Below are 25625 nucleotides of genomic sequence, written 5' to 3' on the forward strand. Positions count from 1 at the left end.
TCCTGGGAACACTGAATAATGAGTCATGTACAAAAAATGTTGGAGTACCCTCCAAGCCAAAGGTCATGAAAGCAATGAGAGTTGTTTTGGGGGGTAATTTTTTTTGGGGGGAGAGGAAGTAGGGTTTTCTTCTGTGAATAGGAAGCTTTTAACATGAAACCGGGCTCCTTTTTGAATAGTAAAAGTCAAAAGCTTTGTCTTGCATAGTTTCTTTGATATCCAGATTTTTCAGTTAGAGTGTCATCTCCCCAGCTAGGTAAAAAACCATGTCTGAAGGAGACAATTTATAATCAGCTTATAAGACAAGCTAAAATTAAATAGAGTAGTTTCATAATCAGAGGAAACATTGCAGCCTATTTTTCTATGGATTTTTCTCAATAGCTTCCATGTTTCAACCAGGTTATAACAACTTCATAGCTTTGCTTGTTTGTTGTTTGTCAAATTTGTTTGTTATGGGCTAACAAGCTCAAAAATTACTGGAATTGGGAGGGAATATAAAGCGGAAGGGAACTGACAGACCAGAAAGTACTTTTGCCAAGGATTCCCTTACTTGGGAAAACAAACTACAACCTCCACAGTGTTTAATGTCATAACTCACTTCAGAAAGTGTGAAAGGAAAACCTTAACGTATATTCCTAGTACAAAATTCAAAAATATGGATCTTGATAAAGAAATGTTGCTATTGTGTCTGTAAGCAGACAAACTCCATTAGCTTTACATGAGTGGAACTGCTGATGCCAGTGGTGAATTTAGCCTTATATTATTGAATAATGTGTAGAGACACTATTTCTCAAAAAATGCATCAATACAGAACTGCATTTCTGTGCTTTTTACAGCCTTGGAGGCCTTTCAGTCTTCAGGATGAGAAACTATGTTAACTTATACACTACATTGCATATTATGCTTGATATCTATTTCACTTCATTTTAACATTTAGAAAGCATCTAATCCAGGCTGGACTTCTGACCTTATGATCAAGGGAAAGAGACATGTACTTCTAGAAAGTGCTTGCTCACAGCTTTGACACAAATTCATGGCAGTGTCTGTGCTTTCCTTGACTATGCGGGGAATCTGGATGACTTGTCAGACTAGACACCTAATTTCAAATGCTGGCTGGACAGGATCTCTGGAGTCATCTACTCTAGCTTCCTCTTCAAAATGAAACTGCCACAGACTGTAGACTGGGTCAGTTGTGATTTTATCTAGCTAAGTCTCAAAAAGCTTCAATGGAGAGTCAACAGCCTTTCTGGGCAACCTATTTCACTGCTGTACTATCCCTCTAGAGAAAAATTTTTCTCATGTCCAACCTGAATTACCCAAACCACAGGTGATGACCATTGTTCCTTCTTATATCATTTGACACTACCAAAAGGGTTTAGCTCCATCACCTACAACAAGTGATTGTGGGCTGCAGTGAAACACCTTTCTCTTCATCACACTAAATAAGACCAGATTGCTCAAGCTCTCTACACAAGCCATGTGGACTATGTACCAACAGCCTTCATAGGTCTCTGTTGAGCCCTCTTCCTTTTATTCCCCTTAACTGGGGAGAGAAGGGAAGGGACTGTTCCAGAACTGGACAAACTATGTCAAATGCAACATCATCAGTGCTGAGGTTTGCTTTTTGTGTAGTGAGAGCACACTGTTGGCTCAGATTACAGCTCACACTCTCTGTAAACTTCAGATCACTAGATTAAAATGTTGTAAATTTAAAATCTTTACCACAAATTTCTACATATTTGGTTTATATACTGAATCTTGGGGATGATCACTAACTCACACCCATGCAGAGCAGATCTCTGCATCAGCGAGCAGGCCTGGGCCTCGGGTGCCAGCTCCTGAGGTCTCGAGATTATCTCAGAATCCTGGCTTTCCTTTCAAAAATAGAAAGTAAGCTTTCATGCTCATGGCTACAAAGAAGAGGTTGAAAATGTAAATGTTATCAGTACGGTCAGGCATATCTGACAAATGTTTTCTCTGGGAATTACTCCAGACTTCTCAGAATGAAATACAAGGAACACGGCTCAGGAGTGCAACCCTGCCAACACCAGCAGAGTACTCCATGTGGGGCTGGAAGAGAGTAGCAAATTCAAATTACAAGTGAGGCGGGTAGAGGTCATTCCTAGGTACTAAATTAACTGTTAAGGGGACTCTTGCCACTCTTGCTGCTAGAAAAAAGAAAACAAATTAACTGGTTTTTGCTTAGCTTATTTCTGAGCAATTATATGGCTTACTGACACAAGTTTTTCCCACTTAGGACCAGACTATTGTGCTCTTCAGGACCATGGCTGTGAACAGGAATGTGTTAATACAGATGATTCCTATTTTTGTCGATGCCAAGAAGGGTTTAGACTTAATCCAGATAAGAAAACATGCAAAAGTGAGTAATCCTTTGGATGGTGTTAAACGTGCTGTGAATGGTTTCCCTTCTGAAAGGATGAAAGTTTTCTTTATAATTAAGGTTGAAACAAATGTTTCTTTATAAACTTGAATTTTAACTGAGCCAGTTATGCTGGAAAAATAGATTGTTTTCTGTTTTATAGACCAGATTGTATATTAGATGTTTTCTGAAGAGATTTATGGAAACCTGAGGAGTAATACAGGAACCAGAGTGGCTCAAAACCAATAAGTTAATTACTTATTTGAAACTTTTTGACCTTGTCTTGTAGTGACACAAACAACTTTAAAAAAAACCCATCACCTTTCTTTGCCCAGTTGGTTTAGCCAAGGACAGATGTATTTAATTAGCTTGGGAAAGTGTTAGATACGTAATGTAGCTCTTAAAATCAATTTGAAGTTACACAATAAACTCAACAGTTTCCTAAAAAAAGAAAAAACAGCAAAGTCAGGGTTCTAAACCAATCACACGTACTATTTACTTTAAAAAGATTTTCATGTTACTGCACTTCTTGAGTAGAGGCCTGGAATCACAGCAGATTTTCAATGTAATGTTAAAGTTTAAGGAGAATATATTAAGCAAAGTGAAATAGCTTCAGTGGGTGACTCAGTTCTTGGTGGGGGGAGAGCTGTACTGCTGATATTTTATGAATAAGAGCTTGCCTGGAGCAACATAATTATATTTGTAGATGCTCATAAAATTTATCTGGTTTTGGAACTGTATTTTCTTTCAGTCTTAAAGATGCGTTCTCCTGAAGCATCCTAGTCTACACACTGCCATTTTTACAGCGATCCATGCTATTCTGGTTTTTGTTATCTATATGGTATTTTAATAGATTCAGGTTTTTATAGATTGCATGTACGTTGGTGGGTACAGGAAGAAAAGAACAGCATTGTGTAGATATTTATTGGCAAGGATGCAATTGCAAATTAAAGGGAAATTGTAAATCCCATTTAGTGTATTTTTCCTTAACCTTAGGGGGCTTTGGATTTGGCTGTAAACCTGGTGACATTTCCAGGATTAAGCTCTGGTTCCAAAACTTGCTATAACAAGGCTCATGTTAGATAAGCTTGTAAAATAAAGCAGAACATCTTAATAAATCAGGGAAAATGTATCACTGGCAACCAGCATCAGGCCTTCCTCCTTCACCACAATGCATGACTTCTGATGAATGTGGTGGTCAAAGTGAAGTCTTGAATAGCCAAATATTTGCAATCACTTTCAGATCATCAGCTCACTGTCAGCTTTAGCAGATGCCCAAAGCACAGGATCCAGCATTGTTTAGGAAAAGTGAGTTTTTCTAAGCCATTTACTTCAGAAACAGTCATGGCTGGCTTGAATTCTTCACTGTTTTTCTCTCCGCAGAAGTAAACTTTTGTACTTTAGGTCAGCGTGATTGTGAATGTGAATATTTTAACACTGAAGAATCAATTGTGTGCAAATGTTATCCTGGATACGCCCAACAACATGATGGCAAAACATGCAGAAATGAGTGTGTCTTATGAACTACAGAGATTAGTTACTGCAGCAGGGCGAGGTGTGAACGGAGTGAGAAAATGCTCCTGGGTCCTTTTTGAGATCTTTCTGATCTATGCAAACCTATGTTACTGTAAAGTCCAACATGAGCCAGGCCTGGTGAAATAATGCTGTAGTGAGATCCCTGATCCAGTAAAGAATCATGGAATAATAGAATTGTTAAGGTGGGAGAAGACCTTTAAGGTCATCAAGTCCAACTGTTAACCTAGCATTGCTAAGTCCACCACTAAACCGTGTCCCTAAGCACCACATCTACACAGCTTTTAAATATCTCCAGGGATGGTGACTCAACCACTTCCCTGGGCAGTCTGTTCCAGTACCTGACAACCCTTTTGGTGAAGAAATTTTTCCTAATATCCAACCTAAACCTCCCCTGGCACAACTTGAGGCCATTTACTCTTGTACTGTGTTAGGGAATAGAATGCCTGAGCTTATTGAATTATTAGGTATACTGCTTCTTATAGAACTTGTTTAGAAACTGCTTATCTAGAATTCACTTAGCATAAGTTTGCTTAGCATAACTTCTGAAAACTGTGAACCTTTGAACTTTCTGCTTTGTTAAGTAAAAAAAGCCACAGAGTCTTCCCCGAGCCTGTAGTCCTGCCTGGGGTTGTTGTGACCCAAATGCAGGACCCGGCACTTGGTCTTGTTGAGCCTCATACAATTGGCCTCAGCCCAACCATCCAGCTGGTCCAGATCCCTCTGTAGAGCCTTCCTGCCCTCAAGCAGATCAACACTCCCAGCCAACTTGGCATGGTCTGTAATTTACTGAGGGTGCCCTTGATCCCTTCATCCAGGTCATTGATAAAGATAATAAGCAGAACTGGCCCCAATACTGAACCCTGGGGAATACCACTCGTGACTGGCCACCAACTGGATTTGGCTCCATTCACCACAACTCTTTGGGCCTGGCCGTCCAGTCAGTTCTTTACCCAATGAAGAGTGCACCCATCCAGGCCATGAGCTGCCAGCCTCTCCGGGAGAATTCTGTGAGAACTAAAGCATCATCTTCTCCAAGCCAAATAACTGGGAAAATCCATTCAGCCAAGGTGTCTTAACACACTGTCTTAACACACATCCCAAGACACTCATTATTTTAAAAAAGAGTAACCCTTCCCGTTCTTACAATTTTTTTTACACATGGAATGAAGCACACATGATGACCCAGTTTACAATAATACTGATTTCTAAAGCCTGGTAAATTAGCAGCTTTGTGATTACTGCGCTGTTTGAGAGAGTGTGTGTTAAAAGATTCTGCATGAGGACCCAAAATATTTAAATGTTAAAATTCATCTTAATGTCCGTGTTTGTATTGTAAAAGATGGTGCCAAACAGATGCGATTTTTCACAGAGAAACTGGGATTTTTATTTTCTTTTTTTTTTTCCATGTTTTTGTGTGCTCTGAGAAGTTACACAAGCCTCTTCATGGTGATGTAAACTCTTGGAAAAAGGAGAATGTTCCAGCTGGAACTTGGTTAACTAGTAAAAACTGACACCTCAGCTTCACTTGCTCAAGCCAACGATATCGCTGTCTATGTGTAATGGTGAATCTGGACCAATTACTGCAAACTTGTTGCTTAGTTAAATAAACTAATGAACAGCAATATTTAGAACTAAGTAATTTTACATTAAGTACAATTTTTTTTAATGTAAACAAATAGCTGCAGACCTGCCTGTTCACATCTGTAAATGATTTTCAAATAGAGACATATGAGACTGTGTTTGTGTCTGAGGGAACTCCACTATCTTTGACTGAGTTAAGCTGAAGTGATTTGGGCCTATATAACTAAAAATAGCCATTAACAAATTGGCAAGAAATTATTATGAAGAAGTTCAGAGTAAAGCCTTTTTCCCAAAATGTGCTTTTTCTGTACTTACAGAGTCAATAGATTACATAGTACATCTGCATGTGCACATATCTCACCCTACTACTTTGTTATCCATTCTATTTGACAATATAATTTTTAAACCTGATTCACACCTCTCTCTCCCTTCTCCTCACCCTTCATCTTTCACACAGCCACTTGCATACAAGACTGGAAAAAAAAAATAAATCCATTTTACCTTGTTTAGAATAGGAAAATCAAAGAAAAGGAACATATTGAGCCACTCTGATAGCTTGCATCTGTCCCCAATGATGCTTTAACCACTTGAACCTGTTGGCTGGTTAAAGTTTTAAATTGGTGATTTCTCATCCTGTTGAAAAATAATTTACTGTTTATGATATAATCTAAAAGCCGTAATTTCTATTTCAAGAGTTACTAATATTCATACTTTCTCTCTGAGAAAATGTGATGGTGAACAAAAGAGAGAGTCTTGCTTTTGAAAGAAAGCAGGCATGACTCTGTGGGTAAGACCAGGTAGGTCTTCAAGGTTCTCTCTTCACTCCACTTTGCATTAGTTTCCCCTTGTGATTTTTGGCAAGGGAGATCTGTACTTCATCAGGTTTGTTATCCGCCAAGTAGGGTTGTTGTATTAATTTCACTTAGATGTTGTTGACTCAGATTACTCAAATATGTGGGTATACTGCATAAATAAAAAGCTATAATGATCTTTTTCCCTTGATTCGCAAAGGCATTGTGTACTAACTGCAGTGTCACAGTGTAGGTATCTAAGGCTCCAGTGTGATTTCTTCAATTATTAACACAAATCAATAGGATTGGACCACTGCGCTGAAAGCAATCATGGCTGCGAGCAACTGTGCCGAAATACTGGTGACTCCTACGTCTGTGAGTGCTCTGAAGGGTTTGTCATCAATGAGGACCTAAAAACCTGCACACGTAAGTCTTGTGAGCACCTCCTTGATCTCAGCTCACCTGGGAAAAGTTTCTGGTTTTGTACAGGGAAGAGGACACAGCTTCAATTTATTCTTAGAGTGCATTTTGATAATACTTCAATAGTGATTTGAAAGCAGAAACAGACAGGAAGAGGAATTAAGAAATTATACCTGTCAAGAACCACTGGAAATTTAGGAACAGCCAAACTATGGAGATTTGTCAACTTGTACATGGAAAATTCGTTTTCCTTTGTAGTAAAAAGGTGTTTTTTCACTCTGAGTTATTTTCCTCCAGGCCATACTTGAAGACTTAGCAGAATCATGGTGCTGTGGCTTCTGAAATCCCTCTGTGCAATGAAACTGAGCCCTTTTGAATAGCTCCTTTTCTTGCCAGCGAATTCCTCTCCTCATATATATTGAGGAAAGAGACTTATCCTATTCCTGAGCTTCAGATGAGTTGTTGAAATCTCATGGACATTTTTAGGCCATCATGAAAAGCGTTTTTGCACTTTGGGATTTCCTGAATAAGCAGTTGAATGGCAGGGATTAGCATTTATCATATACCACTTCTAATGGGAAAACATCTGGGATTTACAATTCTGGTGTCATATACACAGGCACAAGTATGTTAAGACAGCTGCAGGAACACCTGAATGGTAAACAGATTTCTGCTCTGACAACTAATTACAAAAAAATGAGTGACACTGTGTGTGTTGCCAAGGGACTGGGGCAAGTGCTGTCTGCAGGATCCCAGGGGTCCTGTGTCTTACAGGGAAGAAACATTTAGGAAATTTGAGGTGAAAAATGGACCATATTTGACAGTACTTGTTATTTGCAATTCTTTGCAACAGCAAAGAATCATCTACACAAAAACCCACTGAGGTCCCTGAGAGTTTTTTTGCTATGTCAGATACAGCAAAGTGTGATTTCTCAACTCTGCATAAAGCAGCCAATGGAAAGTACACCACAAGGCCCTCTTACATTTTATTAAAGGTATATGAATATTATCAGAGAAGGGACTGGATTATTGTTTAAGCAGTTCAATCTATTTATATTTACTTCTTATATACCATGGAAATACTAGAGATGAAAATTAATTTAATTATTTTGGGCTTTTTTTGAATAATTTAAATTTCTCCTGCAGGAGTTGACTATTGTGCTCTGAGCGATCATGGCTGTGAACATTTGTGTGTAAATGGTGACAGATCTTACACTTGTCAGTGTTTTGAAGGATACAGGCTTCGTAATGATGGGAAAACATGCAAACGTAAGTTACTGTTCAGCAACTCAGATTTTCACTACATACATAGAAGAAATCCATCAGGTAGGATTTGATTGGCTAAACATTGCCATCCAGTGTCATTTTAAATGCTCAAGGATTCCAAAAGTTCACGCTTTCCCCTTTGGTGTCATATTTGCCAGTAGTATGTCAGTATCCTGGATACTCTAGGGCATCTGTAGTGGCACTGGATATATACTTTTAGGCACCTGAATCACACACTAAATGTCCATGCCTTTTAAAAATTAGCCCTGAAACTGAACTATTAGGAATCCAAAACTATTTTACTCTGACTTACATCCCTGTATGGGACCACTGTAATTTTATTCTCAAATCGAGGCAAAAATAAATAATGTTTGTAAAGTCTTATATAGCATGAATAGCCTTGCAGTATTACTAATGGAAAGTTCATTCAGCATGGGATAAGGATGATTTCAAAAGAGATATCATAACTGCATTACATAGTTGACTGCATTATGCAGTTATGAAAAGTGGCAGATATTAAAAAAAAAAATCATTGCAAATTTTTCTCCAGTTTTATAGTTTTGTTCGCTAAGTGATCAAAGAAGAATCATGGATGAATCCCTGAAAAACACACAGGCATGAAATACTTTATGAGGGTAATTCAAATAATATCCATAGATCTCATCAACATCTGCTGTTAAAAAGCATTTACAGAAAAAAAAATTGGAAGTCATCCAGATACTACCATAACAAATGAAAAGATCCTTATTATCAGTCTGTGTATCACAACACCTTACTTTGTTAGTCCATGCAAACAGAGACATTTTGCTTGTCTCAAAAAATGCTGACACTCTCATCTTGCAAAAAGCTAAAAGCAAGTGAATTTTTCTGCCCTTTCAGAAATCCTTGCAGGAAGATAAAGGATGTGAAGGGGGAAAAAAGTGAAAGCAAGATGTTATCTTATTTTGAAACATGAATTGTAGCTAAATTCTGTATCAGAAAACCCCATTGAAAATCTCCTTGCCCAATTACAGCTGACAATTCCAGAATTTCACAGGATCATTCAATCTGTCTTTCTCATTACTGTGAAATACTACATACGCTGAGCTTTTGCAAACCTATGTTACAAAAAAGGGACAAACACCTCTGAACCTAAGCACAGGGGGGAAAAAAAGTGTAATTATTTCAGGTTTGAGCAGGTTTATTACTGAAGTTGAGAAGACGATGATAGAAAGATCTGTTTCACACTTTGGAAATCCCCGTGGGTCACTTGTCTGCATGCTAGGGACATGTGATGTTCTACAGCCTCTAGAACCGCAACAGTGCACTTTTCCTTAATAGTAAGGTTGTAAAATTAGCAGGACAAAGATGTATCTTTTTGATACAGAAGAAAAACATCCCAGCTTCTTTTTTTTTTTCAAAGTGCTTTGCAGGATTGAGTCTAGTATACTAGCTAGGACAAGAACACTCAGTAGCTGGGAATTGTAAGACTTTGAACATCTTACCCTTAGCTAACACAATTTTTTATCTCTTGAATTATTCCCAGGTAAAAATGTCTGCAGATCAGTCAACCATGGCTGTGAGCATGTTTGCGTTAGTGCTGACAATTCCTATGCCTGCAAGTGTCATGAGGGATTTGTACTGAGAGCAGATGGCAAGACGTGCAGAAGTGAGTGACCAGTTATCTGTTGAACATTTTTGCATGCGCATCAGGCAAGGAAAGAAAGGGACTTTTCACCTCTTACTGGAAAAAAAAACCAACCAACCTTCCTGTTGATATCTACATTTTTTAGCATGTTACGATTCAAAACCTGTATTTATATCATTCCCAGGACAGGACATCTGCAAGTCAGTCAGCCATGGCTGTGAGCATATTTGTGTTAATGAAGACGAGTCATATGTTTGCAAGTGTCACGAAGGTTTCCTGCTGAGAGAAGATGGGAAAACATGCAGAAGTAAGTACTCTGATAGTTACTTATAGACTTTTATCTACAGTATGTAGGCTTGTGGAACTGTTCTAACAAATACCCCTTCGGTAGTTTACTGTTATAATACAGTAGTATTGTTACACCTGCCTTTAAGAGACTCTGTGGACAGAAACAGTGTCTTTTAATAGCCAAACTGGTATGATTTGAGACAAAAAAAGACCCACAGTTTGTCAGGTACCAGGAGTTAGCAGTATTTGCTCCCTAAATTTTTGCGCATTTCTTCCAATGATGTCAGTAGATCTAATAAAAGCTATTACTTCTCCCTGCATGATACATTCACCTTAGATGTGCTTTAACCAAACACCATCAACTGTTCTCAGATAAAGACATTTGCAGTTCAGTTGACCATGGCTGTGAACATGTTTGTGTTAATGCTGATGAGTCATACATCTGCCAGTGTTACGAGGGATTTGCACTAAGGGAAGATGGAAAAACATGTAGAAGTAAGTATCCTTATCTTTAATAGAAAATTTCCTTTATAATCTGTGCATTTATAGACATGTTTTAAACACCAGATATCTTATTTTTTTCCAGATAAAGATGTTTGCAATTCTGTTGACCATGGCTGTGAGCATGTCTGTGTGAATACTGATAGTTCATACATTTGCCAGTGCTATGAGGGTTTTGTATTGAGGGAAGATGAGAAGACGTGCAGGAGTAAGTTATTTGATGGTACTGTATTTTTTGCACTCAGAAGTCTACCGAAGAAACGAATTGTGTTAGAGGCAGATACGCTTATAGGGGATTTTACCTGACAAAAAGGAGGATAAATTACTTACTAGGAGCTTATTACTTTTAGTCTTCAAAGTTTTGGAAATGTTCTCATTCATCAAACTGTAGTAAATAAAATCTAAATTATTCCTAGATAAGGACATCTGCAAATCAGTCATTCATGGCTGTGAACATCTTTGTGTTAATAATGACGATTCATACACTTGCCAATGCCATGATGGATTTGTACTGAGGCAAGATGGGAAAACGTGCCGAAGTAAGTAGTTTATGAATAAAAGAAGAAATTTCATTTTCCTTTATTAGGAGATTATTCACTGATTCATAGTGGTCAGAATGGAATATTGTTCTCTATAGATCATAAGATTTCTATTAGTTAATTGGTTGAACGAAAGATATATTTCAGAAAATCAGCCAATTTTAAGGTTCTAATGTAGCTTTTAAAATATGCAAACTTCATTTCTAGATTCAGTATGCCAAGTATCAATCTTCAGCATATGATGTTGATACAGTTTACTTTGATGGGTTGATGTTCTAATTGCTCCTGTGTTGTTCTGCGGATATTCATTCAGACCATGACTTAACTTGTTCCTTAACCTCTTACCATGTCCTGTTGTAAATGATACGCAGATGAAACTCCTTCAGGCTCTTTATCTGTTTTTCATTCTTTGCATAAGTCTCTTCCTGCTCCTCTAAAACCTCTGCTATTCATCAGCATCCTTGTGGGAACACAACAGAGATACGAAGTTTTAATAGGAGGCACAGCTGGGTCCAGGAACTATAAGTCACCTAATTATTATTTGAATCTACCTTTTTTTTTTCATCTTTTATCTTTTTTTTTAATCTATCTTTTTTGATGACCAAAGATAGCATTAGTTCGTGACCAAAATATTCTGCTGGAGCTTGCGTTCAATCAGTTATCTACCGTGTTCATAAGATCTTTAAGACTCTCAGTCACATCAGTGTCCCACATCCTTTAAGTACAGCATTCATTCTTTGTTTCTAAATGTATAGACTTAGTTCTGGCTGTTTCAAAATACGTACAGTTTGCTGTTACCCAGTTTGCAAAAAGATTCATGTGTCCTTCTATCGCAGGTGCTCTATTTTTATTTGCCATTCTCTCAAACTTGGAGTAACCTACAAACTTTGTCAGTGACTATTTTGTGTTTTCTTTCGGGTTGTTCATAAGGACGTCAAGTAACAGAGGAGCACAGCATATTCTTAGAGAGAAAACTACTTGATGTTCAGGCATTTACAATTTACACTGAAGCCCTCTCTAGCCAATGTTAATCTATTAAATGTTGATTCTGTAGTCCATTTTCTTAATCAAAATAAATACCAAGACTGCTGCCTTACTGAGGGCTCCATTGCATGAACAGCATGAGCTTTGTGAATAAGCCTCATAATGAGTTAAAAAAGAAACTTAGTTTTCCAGGTTCTATTTTTCCCTAATACTGATTTATATTAATTTTCATTCATTGATTTTATTCTGGATCAAGTTTGGCATTATCTATTCCACTATTTTAATGCAAATCAATCTCAGGCTGACAGGATTACAGTGAACTAGTCACCCTTTTCAAACACTGGAATAGCACTATTTTTTCAGAGTGTGTGCACGCACTGGGGATGGAAACTGCCCAGCTACAGGGACCATATTTTTGGGGGATATCTAGTAAAATAAATAGTGCAATCATAATTCACTTTTTTTTTTTTTAAATTATTTCCCCTCCCGTCTCAAAATACTTTGGCATTCAGCTGTGTAAAATTAATCCTTTTGAAGTAATTGCCATGTCTGCTGCTGGTTTTTATTTGATTCTGTTTATAAACAATGTGTCTGAGTTGTACACAGTTGTGTATAAGCTGAAGCTAATTTTTACTTACATGATAATTTCTTTTTTATCTGTTATAATGTGATTTAGCTTAGATTGCTATGTCTTGAATATAATGCTTGTTGAGTTAGAAGATTGTCTGCTGTAATATTTTTTGGCATTTTTGTATTGCCAGCGTGAGAGCTCCAGGTAATTTGGCTCAGATTGAAGTTCATGTGAAAATACAAGCGTTTTTTTCACTACACATTAAAGCTAAGTATTTTTCTCAGACTCAATCTGAACTTGGCTGTCAGTATTATTGCAATTTCTACATAAATGTAAGTTCTCCATTAGCAATTAAGAATACTTTCTTTTGTGTTGCAGTGCAGGGAATGCTGATAGCTCGCTCCACTCCCTTCTGTCCTTTCTCCCCATCTATCCTTCTTGGAGAGGTTTTAACCAACTGGCTTTAACACGGCAGTCGTACAAATCCTCCCACCGTTTTTCAGCAATACCAGTTAGATTTCATTTGTCCTCTTAAATGAGTAGTTCCTATTCTTCTGGGGTTTGTTTATGCAGACTCTTGGCATGTTAAGGATGTTAAAGAATTATTTTGTTTCATGTCCTGTGGTGTTTTGCTTAATTTTGTCTTTACCAGCATGAATTTGTGCTGTATGTCTATACCTAAATTATTCCCTTCTGTTGGTCTTGCTGATCTTAATGTAAATTCCTTCTCCTTAATCTAGTCAGATTAATCCTAAAATAATTTATTGACAGGGCGAGGCCATCCAAACCATGCAATTCTTTCTGCTTAGATCGTAAAGAACTTTTGCTCAAGGTAAACTAAGCTGTCTATCATTTAACTAGCCAGAGATTTGCTTTCAGTTTGCAGGCTTCCATCTTTCTTTCCTCATAGGATTACCCCCAAAGTCTTTGTATTTATAAAAAAAAAAGTTTAAGTAGCAAACTACATTAAATATTATATAACTATTCCCAGGCAAGGATATTTGCAAGTCAGTCAACCATGGCTGTGAACACGCTTGTGTTAATGCTGGTGATTCATTTGTTTGTAAGTGTCAGGAGGGATTCCTGCTAAGAGAAGATGGAAAAACATGCAAAAGTAAGTAGACTGATATTTATCAGCATACTTTTTATCTGCAGCTCATGCTTGTGTAGAAATGCATTAACCAGCAAGAGCTGTCATCTGTTTTCAGATAAAGATCTTTGCAAATCAGTCAACCATGACTGTGAACATGTTTGTGTGAATACTGATGATTCGTATATCTGCAAATGCCATGATGGGTTCCTACTGAGAGAAGATGGGAAAACCTGCAGAAGTAAGTATCATGAAAACTAAATGTGATGAATTACACATTCTGATGATGTATGTCAACTACCAACCCTTCTGTTTGCAGATAAGGATGTTTGCAATTCAGTCAACCACGGCTGTGAACAAGTTTGTGTGAATACTGACGATTCCTACATCTGCAGGTGTCATGAGAAATTCATACTGAAAGAGGATGGGAAGACATGTAGATGTAAGTAGCCTGAGCTATAAAAGTATGTTTTCACTTGAAGCTTTTATGTGTTGTGGCCGTGAGTGCTTGCACAAGTGTACGTTTGTGATTTCCAACTATTTGAGCTGGTTAATAAAAGATATTCTCTCTCCCTAACAAACCTCACCTCACAAACTCCATTCACTCTTCTCAGATAAAGATGTCTGCAACTCAGTTGACCATGGCTGTGAACATATTTGTGTTAATACCAACGATTCCTATATCTGCAAGTGTCATGAGAACTTCATACTGAGGGAAGATGGGAAAAATTGTAGGAGTAAGTTGTTTAATCTTTGTTTTGTACTTCTTGATCTGTCAATGAAACACACTATGCAACAGGAGTGCGTTATTTGTCTTTAATATAGAACCAATTCATGGAAGTGAGCTCCTTCATGGAAGATTTTTGCTGTAATGTTTACATTTTGTGAAAGTTATTTGCCTAGCTAATTGTGCTAAATATAATTTTCATTATCCCAAGGTAAAAATATCTGCAAAACAGTCAACCATGGTTGTGAACATGTCTGTGTTCCAACTGGCGATTCATACACGTGTCAGTGTCACAAGGGATTTGTACTGAGGCAAGACAGGAAAACATGCAGGAGTGAGTAGCTGAAACTTTTATGGGAACAAGTCTTTTGAGTCATAAAAGAAATAACAGACAAATTCATTCAAAGCTTGTTAATGCCAGTTTTGCATTTGAGAAATGCTCTAATAAGGAAATTCTCTTAACAATTCTCAGATAAAGACCTGTGTAAATCCATCGACCATGGCTGTGAACACGTGTGCATTAATAATAACAGTTCATACAGCTGTCAGTGCCATGAGGGTTTTGTCTTGCGACAAGATGGGAAAACATGTCGAAGTAAGTAACAATATGTCTGTCAGCCAGTCTTCTCTGGCATCACTACATAAATGAACAAAGATGTTATACTCCTTTGTCATACGTTCTTCAAATATCATATTTGGAATCTTTTGATTGATAAATATGTGAAATAGAATTCATATAAATATTTTAATTTTTCCTAGGTAAAGATGTCTGCAAATCAGTTGCCCATGGTTGTGAACATATTTGTGTTAATAATGATGATTCATACATCTGCAAATGCCCGGAGGGATATGTACTAAGAGAGGATCAGAAAACATGCAGAAGTAAGTACATTTTATTTAAAAAGCACTTGTTCCTTTGATTTCTAAAATTACTTGACCTCACTTCAAATGCCTCACTTAAAAAAAAAGGCCTCACTTAAAAATTACATAATATTTGAAAGCCCAATGCATATGTGAGTGTGATGGAAAATGTCTCGAGCAATTAACTTGATGCTCTCATACACAAAAAACTAACAAACTGGAACAGTTGTTTTGGTATAGCATCAAGTACAATAAAATTCTTTCCAAACATCAGGAAAAAAAGCCAAAGTAAAATCTTATTATCAAGGAATGTGCACTTTAATCAGATTCATATACTGTGGAGCTTTTATCTTTATATACTCCATTTTAAAGTATCATTACTTCTATTTGCTTATCTTCTAACACGACATGCTTAGAGAATTACATATATTTATCTGATCTCCTCTTAATACTTGGAGAAGATCATCTACTGGAACTCAGTAAAAACATTCATTCTGCAAAAATGGATGCTTTCATTGCGGAGACTATTATTACTAAAAGAATGGTAACGTTCATGGCTGATCTCGATCCTAACTAAAACCATTCACCATGAACTGCTGCCCTGTCTTGACTTATGCAATGATACTGAGGTGGTTCTGATATTCCTATTCATTGCATTTCCATTACCTTAGTACATGTGACACATCTTTTCCTCAGATGACTGCAGAAAGTTCCTAACCTTGTAATGGATACAGGGTGCCTACAAACTGCTTTGATTTTTTCATGTGCACTTGCCAAAAAGTATGAGAACTCCAAATTTGTCAGTCTTCTGGATTCTCTCCCAGCTTTAATGGCTAAACTAGAAAAGGTTAGTTTCAGCAATACATAAGTCTCCTAATTACAAGATTGTTAGAGAGTCATAATAGAAAAAAAAAAAGGTATATAAAAAAAATCTGATCCATGTTTAGCAGCTAGGCACATTTCTAGCATTTCCTCTCTCACCTATAGCTTTTAGCTGTTTTTTTCTGCCAATAGAGGTTTATGTATGTGCTATAAAAAATACGTGCATTGTCTGAATCTTGTTCCCAGACTTGAACCTCATCCTAAGCTGCAGGGCAGGCTACCTAACCCTTCTCTTACCGCTCAGCCTTCCCTGAGCTCTTTGGCTTTTGCCTCACTGTTCCCTGTCACTCTAAATATGACTCTTAGATTTCACCTTGTATACAAGTGTGACTTCATTGACTTGTTTCTTTGTACCACCATAACCTTTTTACTACTTCTGTGACACAAATGCAGCTCCAGTGATTCTTTTCCATGTCTTTCAATGCTGGTCAGCTATGCAAATGCAAAATTGGCAAACTGGCCTATCATCCCTGGAAGAAAACAATGGCAATTCTGTCTCAATATCCTAGCGATGTTATTCAGTTACACAGTTCTCTCTACTTAACAGTCATTCTTAAAATTTACTGATTGCTGGTGTATTTTTAAGAGTTCTAGTATTCTACAAAGCAGTATGTCTCAGTAAGTGTTCACTATGGTTATATTTTTGTTAAACTCTTAGCCATAGGCACACTCTTCACTTTTGATATAGACTTTACACAACATCTTTAGACACACTGGCAAGGCTGGCTGAGCCGGGAACAAGGCACTGCAGCTGATGTCTGAGTTTATAGAGTCCCTGGGTATCTAGGTCCGTTTTTCTGCTTTGTGGAGTTTTTTCATGATCTGAACACTCTGCTCATTTCACAGCATGCACTGAAGGCCCACTTGACCTGGTGTTTGTGATTGATGGATCAAAAAGTCTCGGAGAGGATAATTTTGAAACTGTAAAACAATTTGTCTTGGGAATCTTGGATGCACTTGAGATTTCACCCAAAGCTGCTCGAGTTGGTTTGCTTCAGTATTCCACTGAAGTTCGCACTGAGTTTACGTTAAGGCAGTTCAGCTCAGCCAAAGACATGAAGAAAGCTGTGTCCCAAATGAAATACATGGGGCGAGGTTCCATGACAGGACTGGCCCTGAAGCAAATGTTTGAGAGAAGCTTCACTGAAACAGAAGGAGCGAGACCATTTTCAGCAAACGTCCCTCGAATCTCCATTGTGATTACAGACGGACGAGCCCAAGATGAAGTGTCTGAGTGGGCTGCTAGAGCAAAGCGAAATGGTAAGTGGAGATGGTTTTGACTCACTCTAAAGGCAAATATTGTTAGAAATAAGATGTAGGAGTAGTATGAATGCGCTACAGTACGTGCTGATGAAGAGAGTGTTTGCCATAACAGTCCAGCTAGTACAGCGACCACGGCAGCAGAACATCACATCTTTGGTGTTCACAGGAGCCTTTGCTACAAGGTGTGCATGTCATCCCTGTTGCGGGGCCCGTGATGAATGTCTCCGTGCAATCCACAGGGAGCAGCGCTACCTGCCTGGCATGCCATGCAGAGCTCTGAACATATCCACTAAGGGTACACATTTCATACAGAGATTGGGGAACACTGGGTACTTCATTAAAAAAATCTAAGAAGACACTAAGAAAGCAACAACAAAAAAAATCCCAATCATGTCTCTTCAAAATACAGAAATATATCCTCCTGAGAAATACTGTGGTAATAATTGGTTATATTTTTATTAACATGTATTCTGTATTTTTAACCAATTTTATACTGCCAATCGTGTTCCAAAAGGTCATCCTTTGAAAAGGATATAGCTGTAGCAACGTCTACCATTCTATGTGCCTTGGCAGGTGATAGCTCATGTTGAAATGTATTTAAAAACTGGTGATTTTTAACACAGTATGTCTGGCACAGAAATCCATCCTCTAGGATATCTGTACTACAAAGCAGAGATTTTTCAGCTGTTCAGCAGCATTATCTGAAAATTTTTAAAGGAAATAAAGAATCATAGAATACCAGGTTGGAAGGGACCACAAGGAGCATCAGGTCCAGCCTTTAAAGGATCCCTTTTTGTTTGCAAAATGTTTCTGAGAAACTGCTTTAAGAACTGTGGCTCATGTCCCACGCCACAGAGAAAACAGCCAGACTTTAGGAGATGCTGCACATCTGTTTTATTGTCTCCATAAAACAATCATGACTTGACGCATGATTAGTATAGCCCTGGTCAGGGCTGATACCTCTGCGTAAGGAGAAAAACATCCAAGGATATGAGAAGAGCGTGTGCTAACAAGGGTGCTTGTACAATGAAATAGAAACAAAGTGGGGTTTTTTTAAATATCAAAACCAAATCCAAATATTTGTATGCTAACTAATGAGATGTGGGAAAGTACATGGAGCATTTATAGGACTGGAGAAGGAAAGAAGTACAAGCCAACCTTGCTTACTTGCTGAATGAAACCTCCGTTCCAGACTGCTTACACTAATATTTGTAATGCTACAAGCCAAATCCATCCCTTGTGTAATTGCAGCATAGGCAATGTAGTAATGCTGAATATGAAATTGGCCTTGAATGCTTTATCACTGATATCTCCAAGTCTTTAAAAAGCAACAGACCTCAGCATGACCGGTCCATTCATTAAATTGAATCCATTTCTGGTGAATGTTTTACTTTCCTGACTAAAGTGCAGTGGAAGGCAGATTCATGACAAAAAGGAGATGCTTATGTTAAATGTTAAAGAGTTGGAAAATCTATATTTTATGATGTTATTAGGCCCAAGATTCTTCAGCAAAAAGTTTAAAGTTGCAATTCAACAAAAGTGTAGCTGTTATTTTCCTCTGATAAAAAAAAGAGATATCAAGCCTCCTCACCATAATCCAGCTAATAGCTGTATTATGAATCACAGAATCAGTACTAGTTGTGGTCACTTTCTAAACCAGAACTGATGTAAATGTTCTATCAGATCACATGTTCACAAGAATAAAAAGTCCATTATTAACTGCTGAAAAGGGAGACATTGAAGATCACTATGTTTTGTATTCATTCCTTGTTTAAAATCTGTGTGGTGAGCAGGCTGTGAACAGCTTCCTTCTGCTCCGCTTTCAGAGTGAAGAAAACTGTGAATCCTCTTTTATTTTCTTCCTAGCACCTCTGCTGGGGACACACTTATACTGAGCATCCCTGTTGTAAGGTTCTTTCTCTCCAAGCCTCGCAAATAGTTTCTTTCCCCTGTTCTTTGTACCCAGCCCACTATTATCCATCAGAGCATAAGAATCTAGTCTCCATGTGCCCTGAGGGTTCTGATGAAAGACGAGGTATTTATATGTTTTCTAAAAAAGTACTGGCATCTTTCAGGGTTCTGTCACATTTGCAGATACATAGTGGGTCTCCCCATCAATCCAGTAATTATCTTTATTGCACATACCTTAAGTACACAGACATGCACAAACCAGGAACTTTCAGTACAACCATGAGGCTGACTTGTGTGATCCTCAAGTGTTTTGCAGCACTCTTCCTGGGTTCATTTACTATCAGTAGTGGCCAGGCAACTTGTCATCTCTCTAATTTACAAACTAGCTGTTAAATTACAACAAAGCAGTGAGTTTCTACACATCTTCTAAATAAATAAAGCATATTAAAGCCTGCTTGAACACAATTTAAAATACACACAGCATATACATTTCTTGTGCTCTCCCTTTCTCTCTCTCTAAAATGACTAATGCTCATATTTTCCTTTCATAGAGGAACAGGGTTTAGAACTGCTGATGTATTAATTTTGTGCAACTTCTTTTGAACCTAGGTATAATTATCTATGCTGTTGGAATAGGAAAAGCAATTGAGGAAGAACTGCTAGAAATTGCTTCTGAGCCATCATACAAACATCTCTTCTATGCTGAGGATTTCACAGCTATGGAGGACATAAGTGAAGAACTAAGAGCCCAAATCTGTGAAGGTAACAGTATTCCATTTTCATTGAGATCAAGGAGGAATGAATGCTTATAGATTTTTCGCAGGCCTAAAAGGACAACTAGTGTCATAGCGTAAGTTATAGATCATTGGTGTCAGATATTGCAAGGCGTAAGTCACTCACGGTAATTTTTGTGCCCTTTAATATATGAGGAATATATACCCTTAATCTATCACCAAGATCTAGAATAGTTGTTTTTTCCTTTATTTTCCTAACAGTGGCATTAAATGTACACTTCTGTGCCCAGAAGAATCAATTACTCCCTCCCCTTTCTTTTTCTACAGTTAAGTCAGGCATGCACTGAACCGCACCCCTCCAAAGAAGCATGATCTACTTTATTAGGAATGTGGGAAAATAATCAGGGATTTGTAATGTCTTAATGAGAATAAAAAATTGCTGTTAATATCAGTGGTAAAAACCCCAAAATGCATACAACCAAATGATCAGGAGCTGTTGTGATACTTATAAAAGACTAAAAATAGTTCACTGACCATGGATTCCTAGCTTATAAAGACTGGATTTCAGTTATGCATAAGCTCTAAGTTTTGCTGCACAAATGTAGGTGGTTTGTTCTAGAAAGAACCCTTCCTCACTCTGGCACAAACAGCCTCTAGATAAACATTCCAAGCTGAAGTTTTGCAAGGGGAAGGGGGAAATGTGAGCTGGGAAGAAAGCTGCTCAGCCAGACGACAGCACATCTTTCCCACTCACACATTCCCAGGACTTGGTATTATTTGTACATTCAAATTGGTACCTGAAGCAAAATTCAGAAACATCACTGTGAATAACATTGGTCATAGCACTAGAATTGTGCAACATGATTTAATTTTCACTAGATTTTATTTGGCTGTTTTTCTTGGAAATAAATGCAAACAGGTATCATTCTCTTCTGTAACATTACTGTGTAAAAGTGGCTGACTAGAAGCCGTGCATTTCTTCCTCATACAGATGTCAAGGAAGAATCTGAGAATGTTACCTAGATTCTATCTTATTTGTGTTTCTCTCAGTCCTAAGAATCTTCTAGCACCATCTTTCTGAAATGCAAAACACTATGAAAACATGAAACCAAGTCTGTTCATTAACCATCTTACTAGGCAGATAATGTGCCGATGACAGCATGTTATCTTAAAAACTTGGGGGGATGCCAAAGCCAAAACTATCTGGCAACCAGTATAAAAATTGTCACTCATTAGCAAACCCCAGAGCTCTGCAATGGAAATGCATCCTTCAGGTACCCACAGCGGTGGTTAGCTACCTTTTTTTTAAATTACATTACTTACCATATGAAAAATAAGTGAATCCTGCCCCTTTGTGGCCGTTTCTAGACTACACCTCTAGTAACTGGGCAGAGCTGGTGCCTCTCAGTTTCTGTCCTCCTGCTCTGTCACTGACATGCAATGCCTCACACCTGTGCACTGAGGACTGACCCAGCCTTGTTTTTCTGGAGACTCCAGGACTACCTATTGCTTATCAACTCACTCCACCAGAAGTGCTGCCTCCAAGCCTGTTACACAAGCTGAAAGTTCATTTTTGTTTCCTGTTTTGGTTTCCAGCCTAAATTTTCTCCTGCCTTTGTATCAGCAGTAATTTTAACTTGGGTCTTGGTCCTGAGCTGAGGACTTCCAAGGCTCCAGCCTGTGATGGCAGTGGGAGACCCTCTGAACCTCATGGGCTCACTGACAAAAACCTCTCATCCCTAGTTTCAGCTGTTGATGGGCTGTTTCCAAGAAAAGCAGCAGCCCCCAAATCTCTTCTGGAATAAGGCTTTTTCCTTTTATTCTGCAAGAAAGCATCACCCTTCTAGAATAGCTGATTATTACTATTAATTATTCTTTATGACTACTAGTAAAAAAGTCTTTTTTTTTTTTTTTTTGCCTCTTATTAAGAGGAGTTTAGCCAGAAGCCTCCCATTCATTGCTTTGGTTAATGTTAATTCCTCATCTGACTGGAAACACTAACAAGGCTACAGCAGTGTCATCCATAATACCCACTCATCATGATTGCCTCTTCACCCCTGTTCTGGGCACATGCATTACGGGAGCCTTTAATTACACGGTCACATACTATTTTTGTCACAAGACCCTGGCCCTGATCAGATGACAGTACTCAGCAGCCTGCTGGTTAACATTCTGTTCTCCTTCCAAATTGCACATCATTATCACTGCTGCAAATAGCCAGTGATTTGAAGACACTTCCTCACAGGTTTTTCCTAAGAAAGTACTTCGGTTTTGTTACAAAACAGAACACTAAACAGACAACTTTAGTATTGTTCCCCAGTATATTTGAGTATTTATGTTCATTGCACTGACTTCACCACAGGACTCATGTAAGGTTAGCAGTCTGTCACTATTTGTCTCATCACTCACAGCTTTATGTAAGTGATGAGATGAGAATCTTTGGGCCCCAGCCCAGTGTTCAAAGCTCAGACTTCTCAGGTCAGTTCCTCTGCCCTTCCTAGACAGCTTCATTAGTCTACAGCTCTTAAAAAACTTCCCAGACCAAGTCATTAGCCACGGTCTAACACTGGAGGTTCATCTTACCTGTTTCTTCCCTCCTGTGCTGGAAATCTCACCATCCTTGTTCACAGTTGGTTATTCTTCTGCTGGACTCCTCACCCAGCTCGTTTCTTTCCTTGCATTGTGATCTCATCCCACACCTCTCTGCCCCAAACTCTTCTCCAAAACCTGTGTTCCTTCCACTAGGTAGTTCCCCTGCAGGCTTTTTGAGATATACGTAAATATCATAGTTCTGCCCACTGAACTCTGGTCTTACTCAACCACTCATGTCTGTTGATTCTGTTCCTTGGGCTGAGTCATTCCAGCCCCACCCAGTGCCTCATCTCTCCCCTCAGTGCAGCTTAGCACAACTGTGTATTATTGTGCATCTGTCAAAATGCACTAGACCAACTGACATCCCAACAGCTAAAACAAACCTGTGGGGCCCAGGAACACTCTCTGCCTCTCTGCTGCATCTTGATGGCATTATCAGGAGAGCTTGCACCATCACCTTTCACCTTCAAACATTCACTTTCAGTGAAGGAATTTGGGGTTTATCCCAAGGAGGGAGTCCCAGATGCTCCATCCACCCCCCCGGCACAGTTGATCAGCGTGTGCAGTTGTTAAATGGACATTCTTCTGCTCATCTGCGCCTTTACAGGCTCCACAGTTAATTGAAGGTGAAGCCTCTTTTCTAGAAAAGAACCCGTTCTGAAGGAACCACAGCTGCCTCTACATTACCCTCTTGCGGCAAGAAAGGGGTAGTGCGCAAAATGACCCTGGAGGTGGTGATAACTACCTGAAAAACACTTTCCATTTCTCTCCAAACACACTGTATGGATACATGGAGTATGAAATAAAGACCTACATTTTAAAGGCTGTACTTCATAAATTAGAAACTTGTTTTTTTGCTTATAACTATAGTGCATCAAAAACTCCACTGCACCCTTCTCACCTAAACACTCAACTCCCTGATCATGTTTCCCATGAAGGACAGTAAGAAATTTCTTCATTCGCCAAGCAGTTTTTATTCCTATTCAGCTCACCCCAAAGGACTCATGGATGACTATGAAACATGCAAGAATTTCCACTAAAGAACACAAAGTACATTACTGTCATTTCAGATTGCTTTACAACTACTAATCTATCCATAAAGCACTTCTGGTTTTGGAAGCATTCCTCTGATCGTCTGAGTTGAAGGGTGAGTCCTGGAGTTTCCATCAACACTGGACCTCTTTTAAACTGCACAGGTATGAGGCATTCTCCATGTGTTAGGAGAGACAAACACCAAGTTACTGGTGTTTACAAGCTCTGTTTCTAGGCAATGTTAACATTTTTATTGCTCCTTTTGTGATCTCATTTCCTTTGGTAATTTCTGTCTACCAGCCTTGAAAGAGTCAGCTCACCAACAGGATCCATCATCTGGGAAGCTTCGCAAGACTGGTTCACAACCTTCAGGTTGGCTGTTCGCAGTGTCCTCCTGTCCCTCCAGATCATTGCTAATCTGCCTCTTCATGTTGCCTTCTGTGCAAAATCCTAGCAATCCACCTATGGGAGAGTTTTCATCCCATTCCCCTTCCCACCCCCCTCCAAGCCACCTTGCTTTCTGCAATTCAAATCTGCTTTGTACAAAAAATTTGAGATGCACTGTAACAAACACATGGCTGCATGCTTCTTACACCATCCAAATGAATCACTTCATTGGGAAACTCATATTTCAACACTGTGCTTGATATTTTAAAGCATGCACAGCTTTCAATCACTTCTGTTTCTCACAGGAACCTTCACAACTCCTTTTCAGTTCTGCAACCCAGAACTTAAAATAATGTATACAGTAAATACAGCCTTACAGCTTGGTTCCTTCACATCTTTGTATCCCTAGTCCTCTCCATGAATGATCCTCACTGCAATCAGTGAGATTACTCAATAATTAAGGAGAACTCTGTGCATGTGAGTAGAAAACAATACTGTACAATTAAGTAAAGTGGGTTTGATTTTTAGACTTTTTGGGGGTTTCCTGCAGGACCTGAATCAACCACAACAGCCATCACAGATGTCATTGCCTGTCCCAATCTTGCAATACACCACAAGTATCTTTTTGAAGACAGTCACACTCACTCAACAACAACAGGTAATCAGGTTACTTTTGTTTCAAATAATCCAGATTGCTCTTTGAATATGTAGGCCTAAGTGCTGTGTACTACTTTGCAGTATTTACAAAATCTGCCCCAAAGCATTCCTTTGGATGTTGACCTGTTTTGAGGACAGGCAGCTGTATTAAAACTGCTCTGCATTTATAAGTCTTTGTCATTTCCTCCCCCATCTCATTTAATTTATTCAGCATTTAGTCCATGCTTGACTTTTCCTCTTTTTCAGCAAAAGATAAAGACCAGTGCAAATGTGAAAACCTTGTGACATTCCAGAACTATGCAACCAATGAAGTAAGAAAACTCACCGAGCGATATATCCTTTCAGAATAATTGTTTTTTACATATAAGACAAAGGGAGCAGGTTAAAAGAAACTATAATTATAACACATCAGGTCTAAGCTGTCTCCATAGTTCAGTCTACTGTAGTGAAAAGTTAAACGACTTAATAGATAATATTTATCTCCAAGAAGCAAGCCTTTTAATACTTGAAAACTGCCTCTCCTTCATAGAAGGAACCAGGATATTAATAAGAGCCTTAACTTTTAATAATCCCTAACAGTAAACATCTCCAGAGCCAGCAAAGAAATGACTGGTCAAATTCAAGACTAACACTCTTTGCTTTGGGTTATTTCTTCAGATGGTACCAAAACAGCATTTACTGGCTACAGGAGTAGCCAGTATGCAGGAGATGTTTCACTTCTGAAGTGCTTGGTGAAGCAACAGATGCAGCGAGTCACTCAAAATAATGCTTCAAATGAAGAAGAATACAGAGGACTAACTCATTTTGCATTAAAATCCATGCAGATAAAAATTAGTTAAGTGCAGACCAATAGCTCCACCTCCCCCAGTTAGTCAGTCTGTCTTTCCAAGGGAGCTGTTAGTACAATACCCTTTACAGTATCTGTAACACCCACCAGATGTCTGGGAGACAACAGCAGCAAACTGGCAACACAACTTTCTGTGGTATTTTGCATCATGCACAATT

General features: G+C 38.5%; 1 protein-coding gene across 4 annotated transcripts in view; it reads left to right on the forward strand.

Moving 5' to 3' along the window:
* Positions 1–25625, forward strand: part of MATN2 (matrilin 2) — a 67633-nt gene that overhangs the window by 39927 nt on the left and 2081 nt on the right. For 3 of the 4 annotated variants that reach the window (XM_065054062.1, XM_065054061.1, XM_065054063.1), the window contains exons 7-26: positions 2258–2380; positions 6592–6714; positions 7855–7977; positions 9500–9622; positions 9786–9908; positions 10262–10384; positions 10476–10598; positions 10807–10929; positions 13476–13598; positions 13693–13815; positions 13894–14016; positions 14189–14311; positions 14513–14635; positions 14774–14896; positions 15061–15183; positions 16891–17304; positions 19828–19980; positions 23877–23948; positions 24514–24621; positions 24867–24953. In XM_065054062.1, coding sequence (XP_064910134.1) covers positions 2258–2380; positions 6592–6714; positions 7855–7977; positions 9500–9622; positions 9786–9908; positions 10262–10384; positions 10476–10598; positions 10807–10929; positions 13476–13598; positions 13693–13815; positions 13894–14016; positions 14189–14311; positions 14513–14635; positions 14774–14896; positions 15061–15183; positions 16891–17304; positions 19828–19980; positions 23877–23948; positions 24514–24621; positions 24867–24953 — 2679 coding nt within the window. The remainder of the gene's footprint in view (positions 1–2257; positions 2381–6591; positions 6715–7854; positions 7978–9499; positions 9623–9785; positions 9909–10261; positions 10385–10475; positions 10599–10806; positions 10930–13475; positions 13599–13692; positions 13816–13893; positions 14017–14188; positions 14312–14512; positions 14636–14773; positions 14897–15060; positions 15184–16890; positions 17305–19827; positions 19981–23876; positions 23949–24513; positions 24622–24866; positions 24954–25625) is intronic. The other variant, XM_065054064.1, reaches the window with a different exon arrangement.

The sequence above is a fragment of the Columba livia genome, chromosome 2 (genome assembly GCF_036013475.1).
Source record: "Columba livia isolate bColLiv1 breed racing homer chromosome 2, bColLiv1.pat.W.v2, whole genome shotgun sequence".
Lineage (NCBI taxonomy): Eukaryota > Metazoa > Chordata > Aves > Columbiformes > Columbidae > Columba > Columba livia.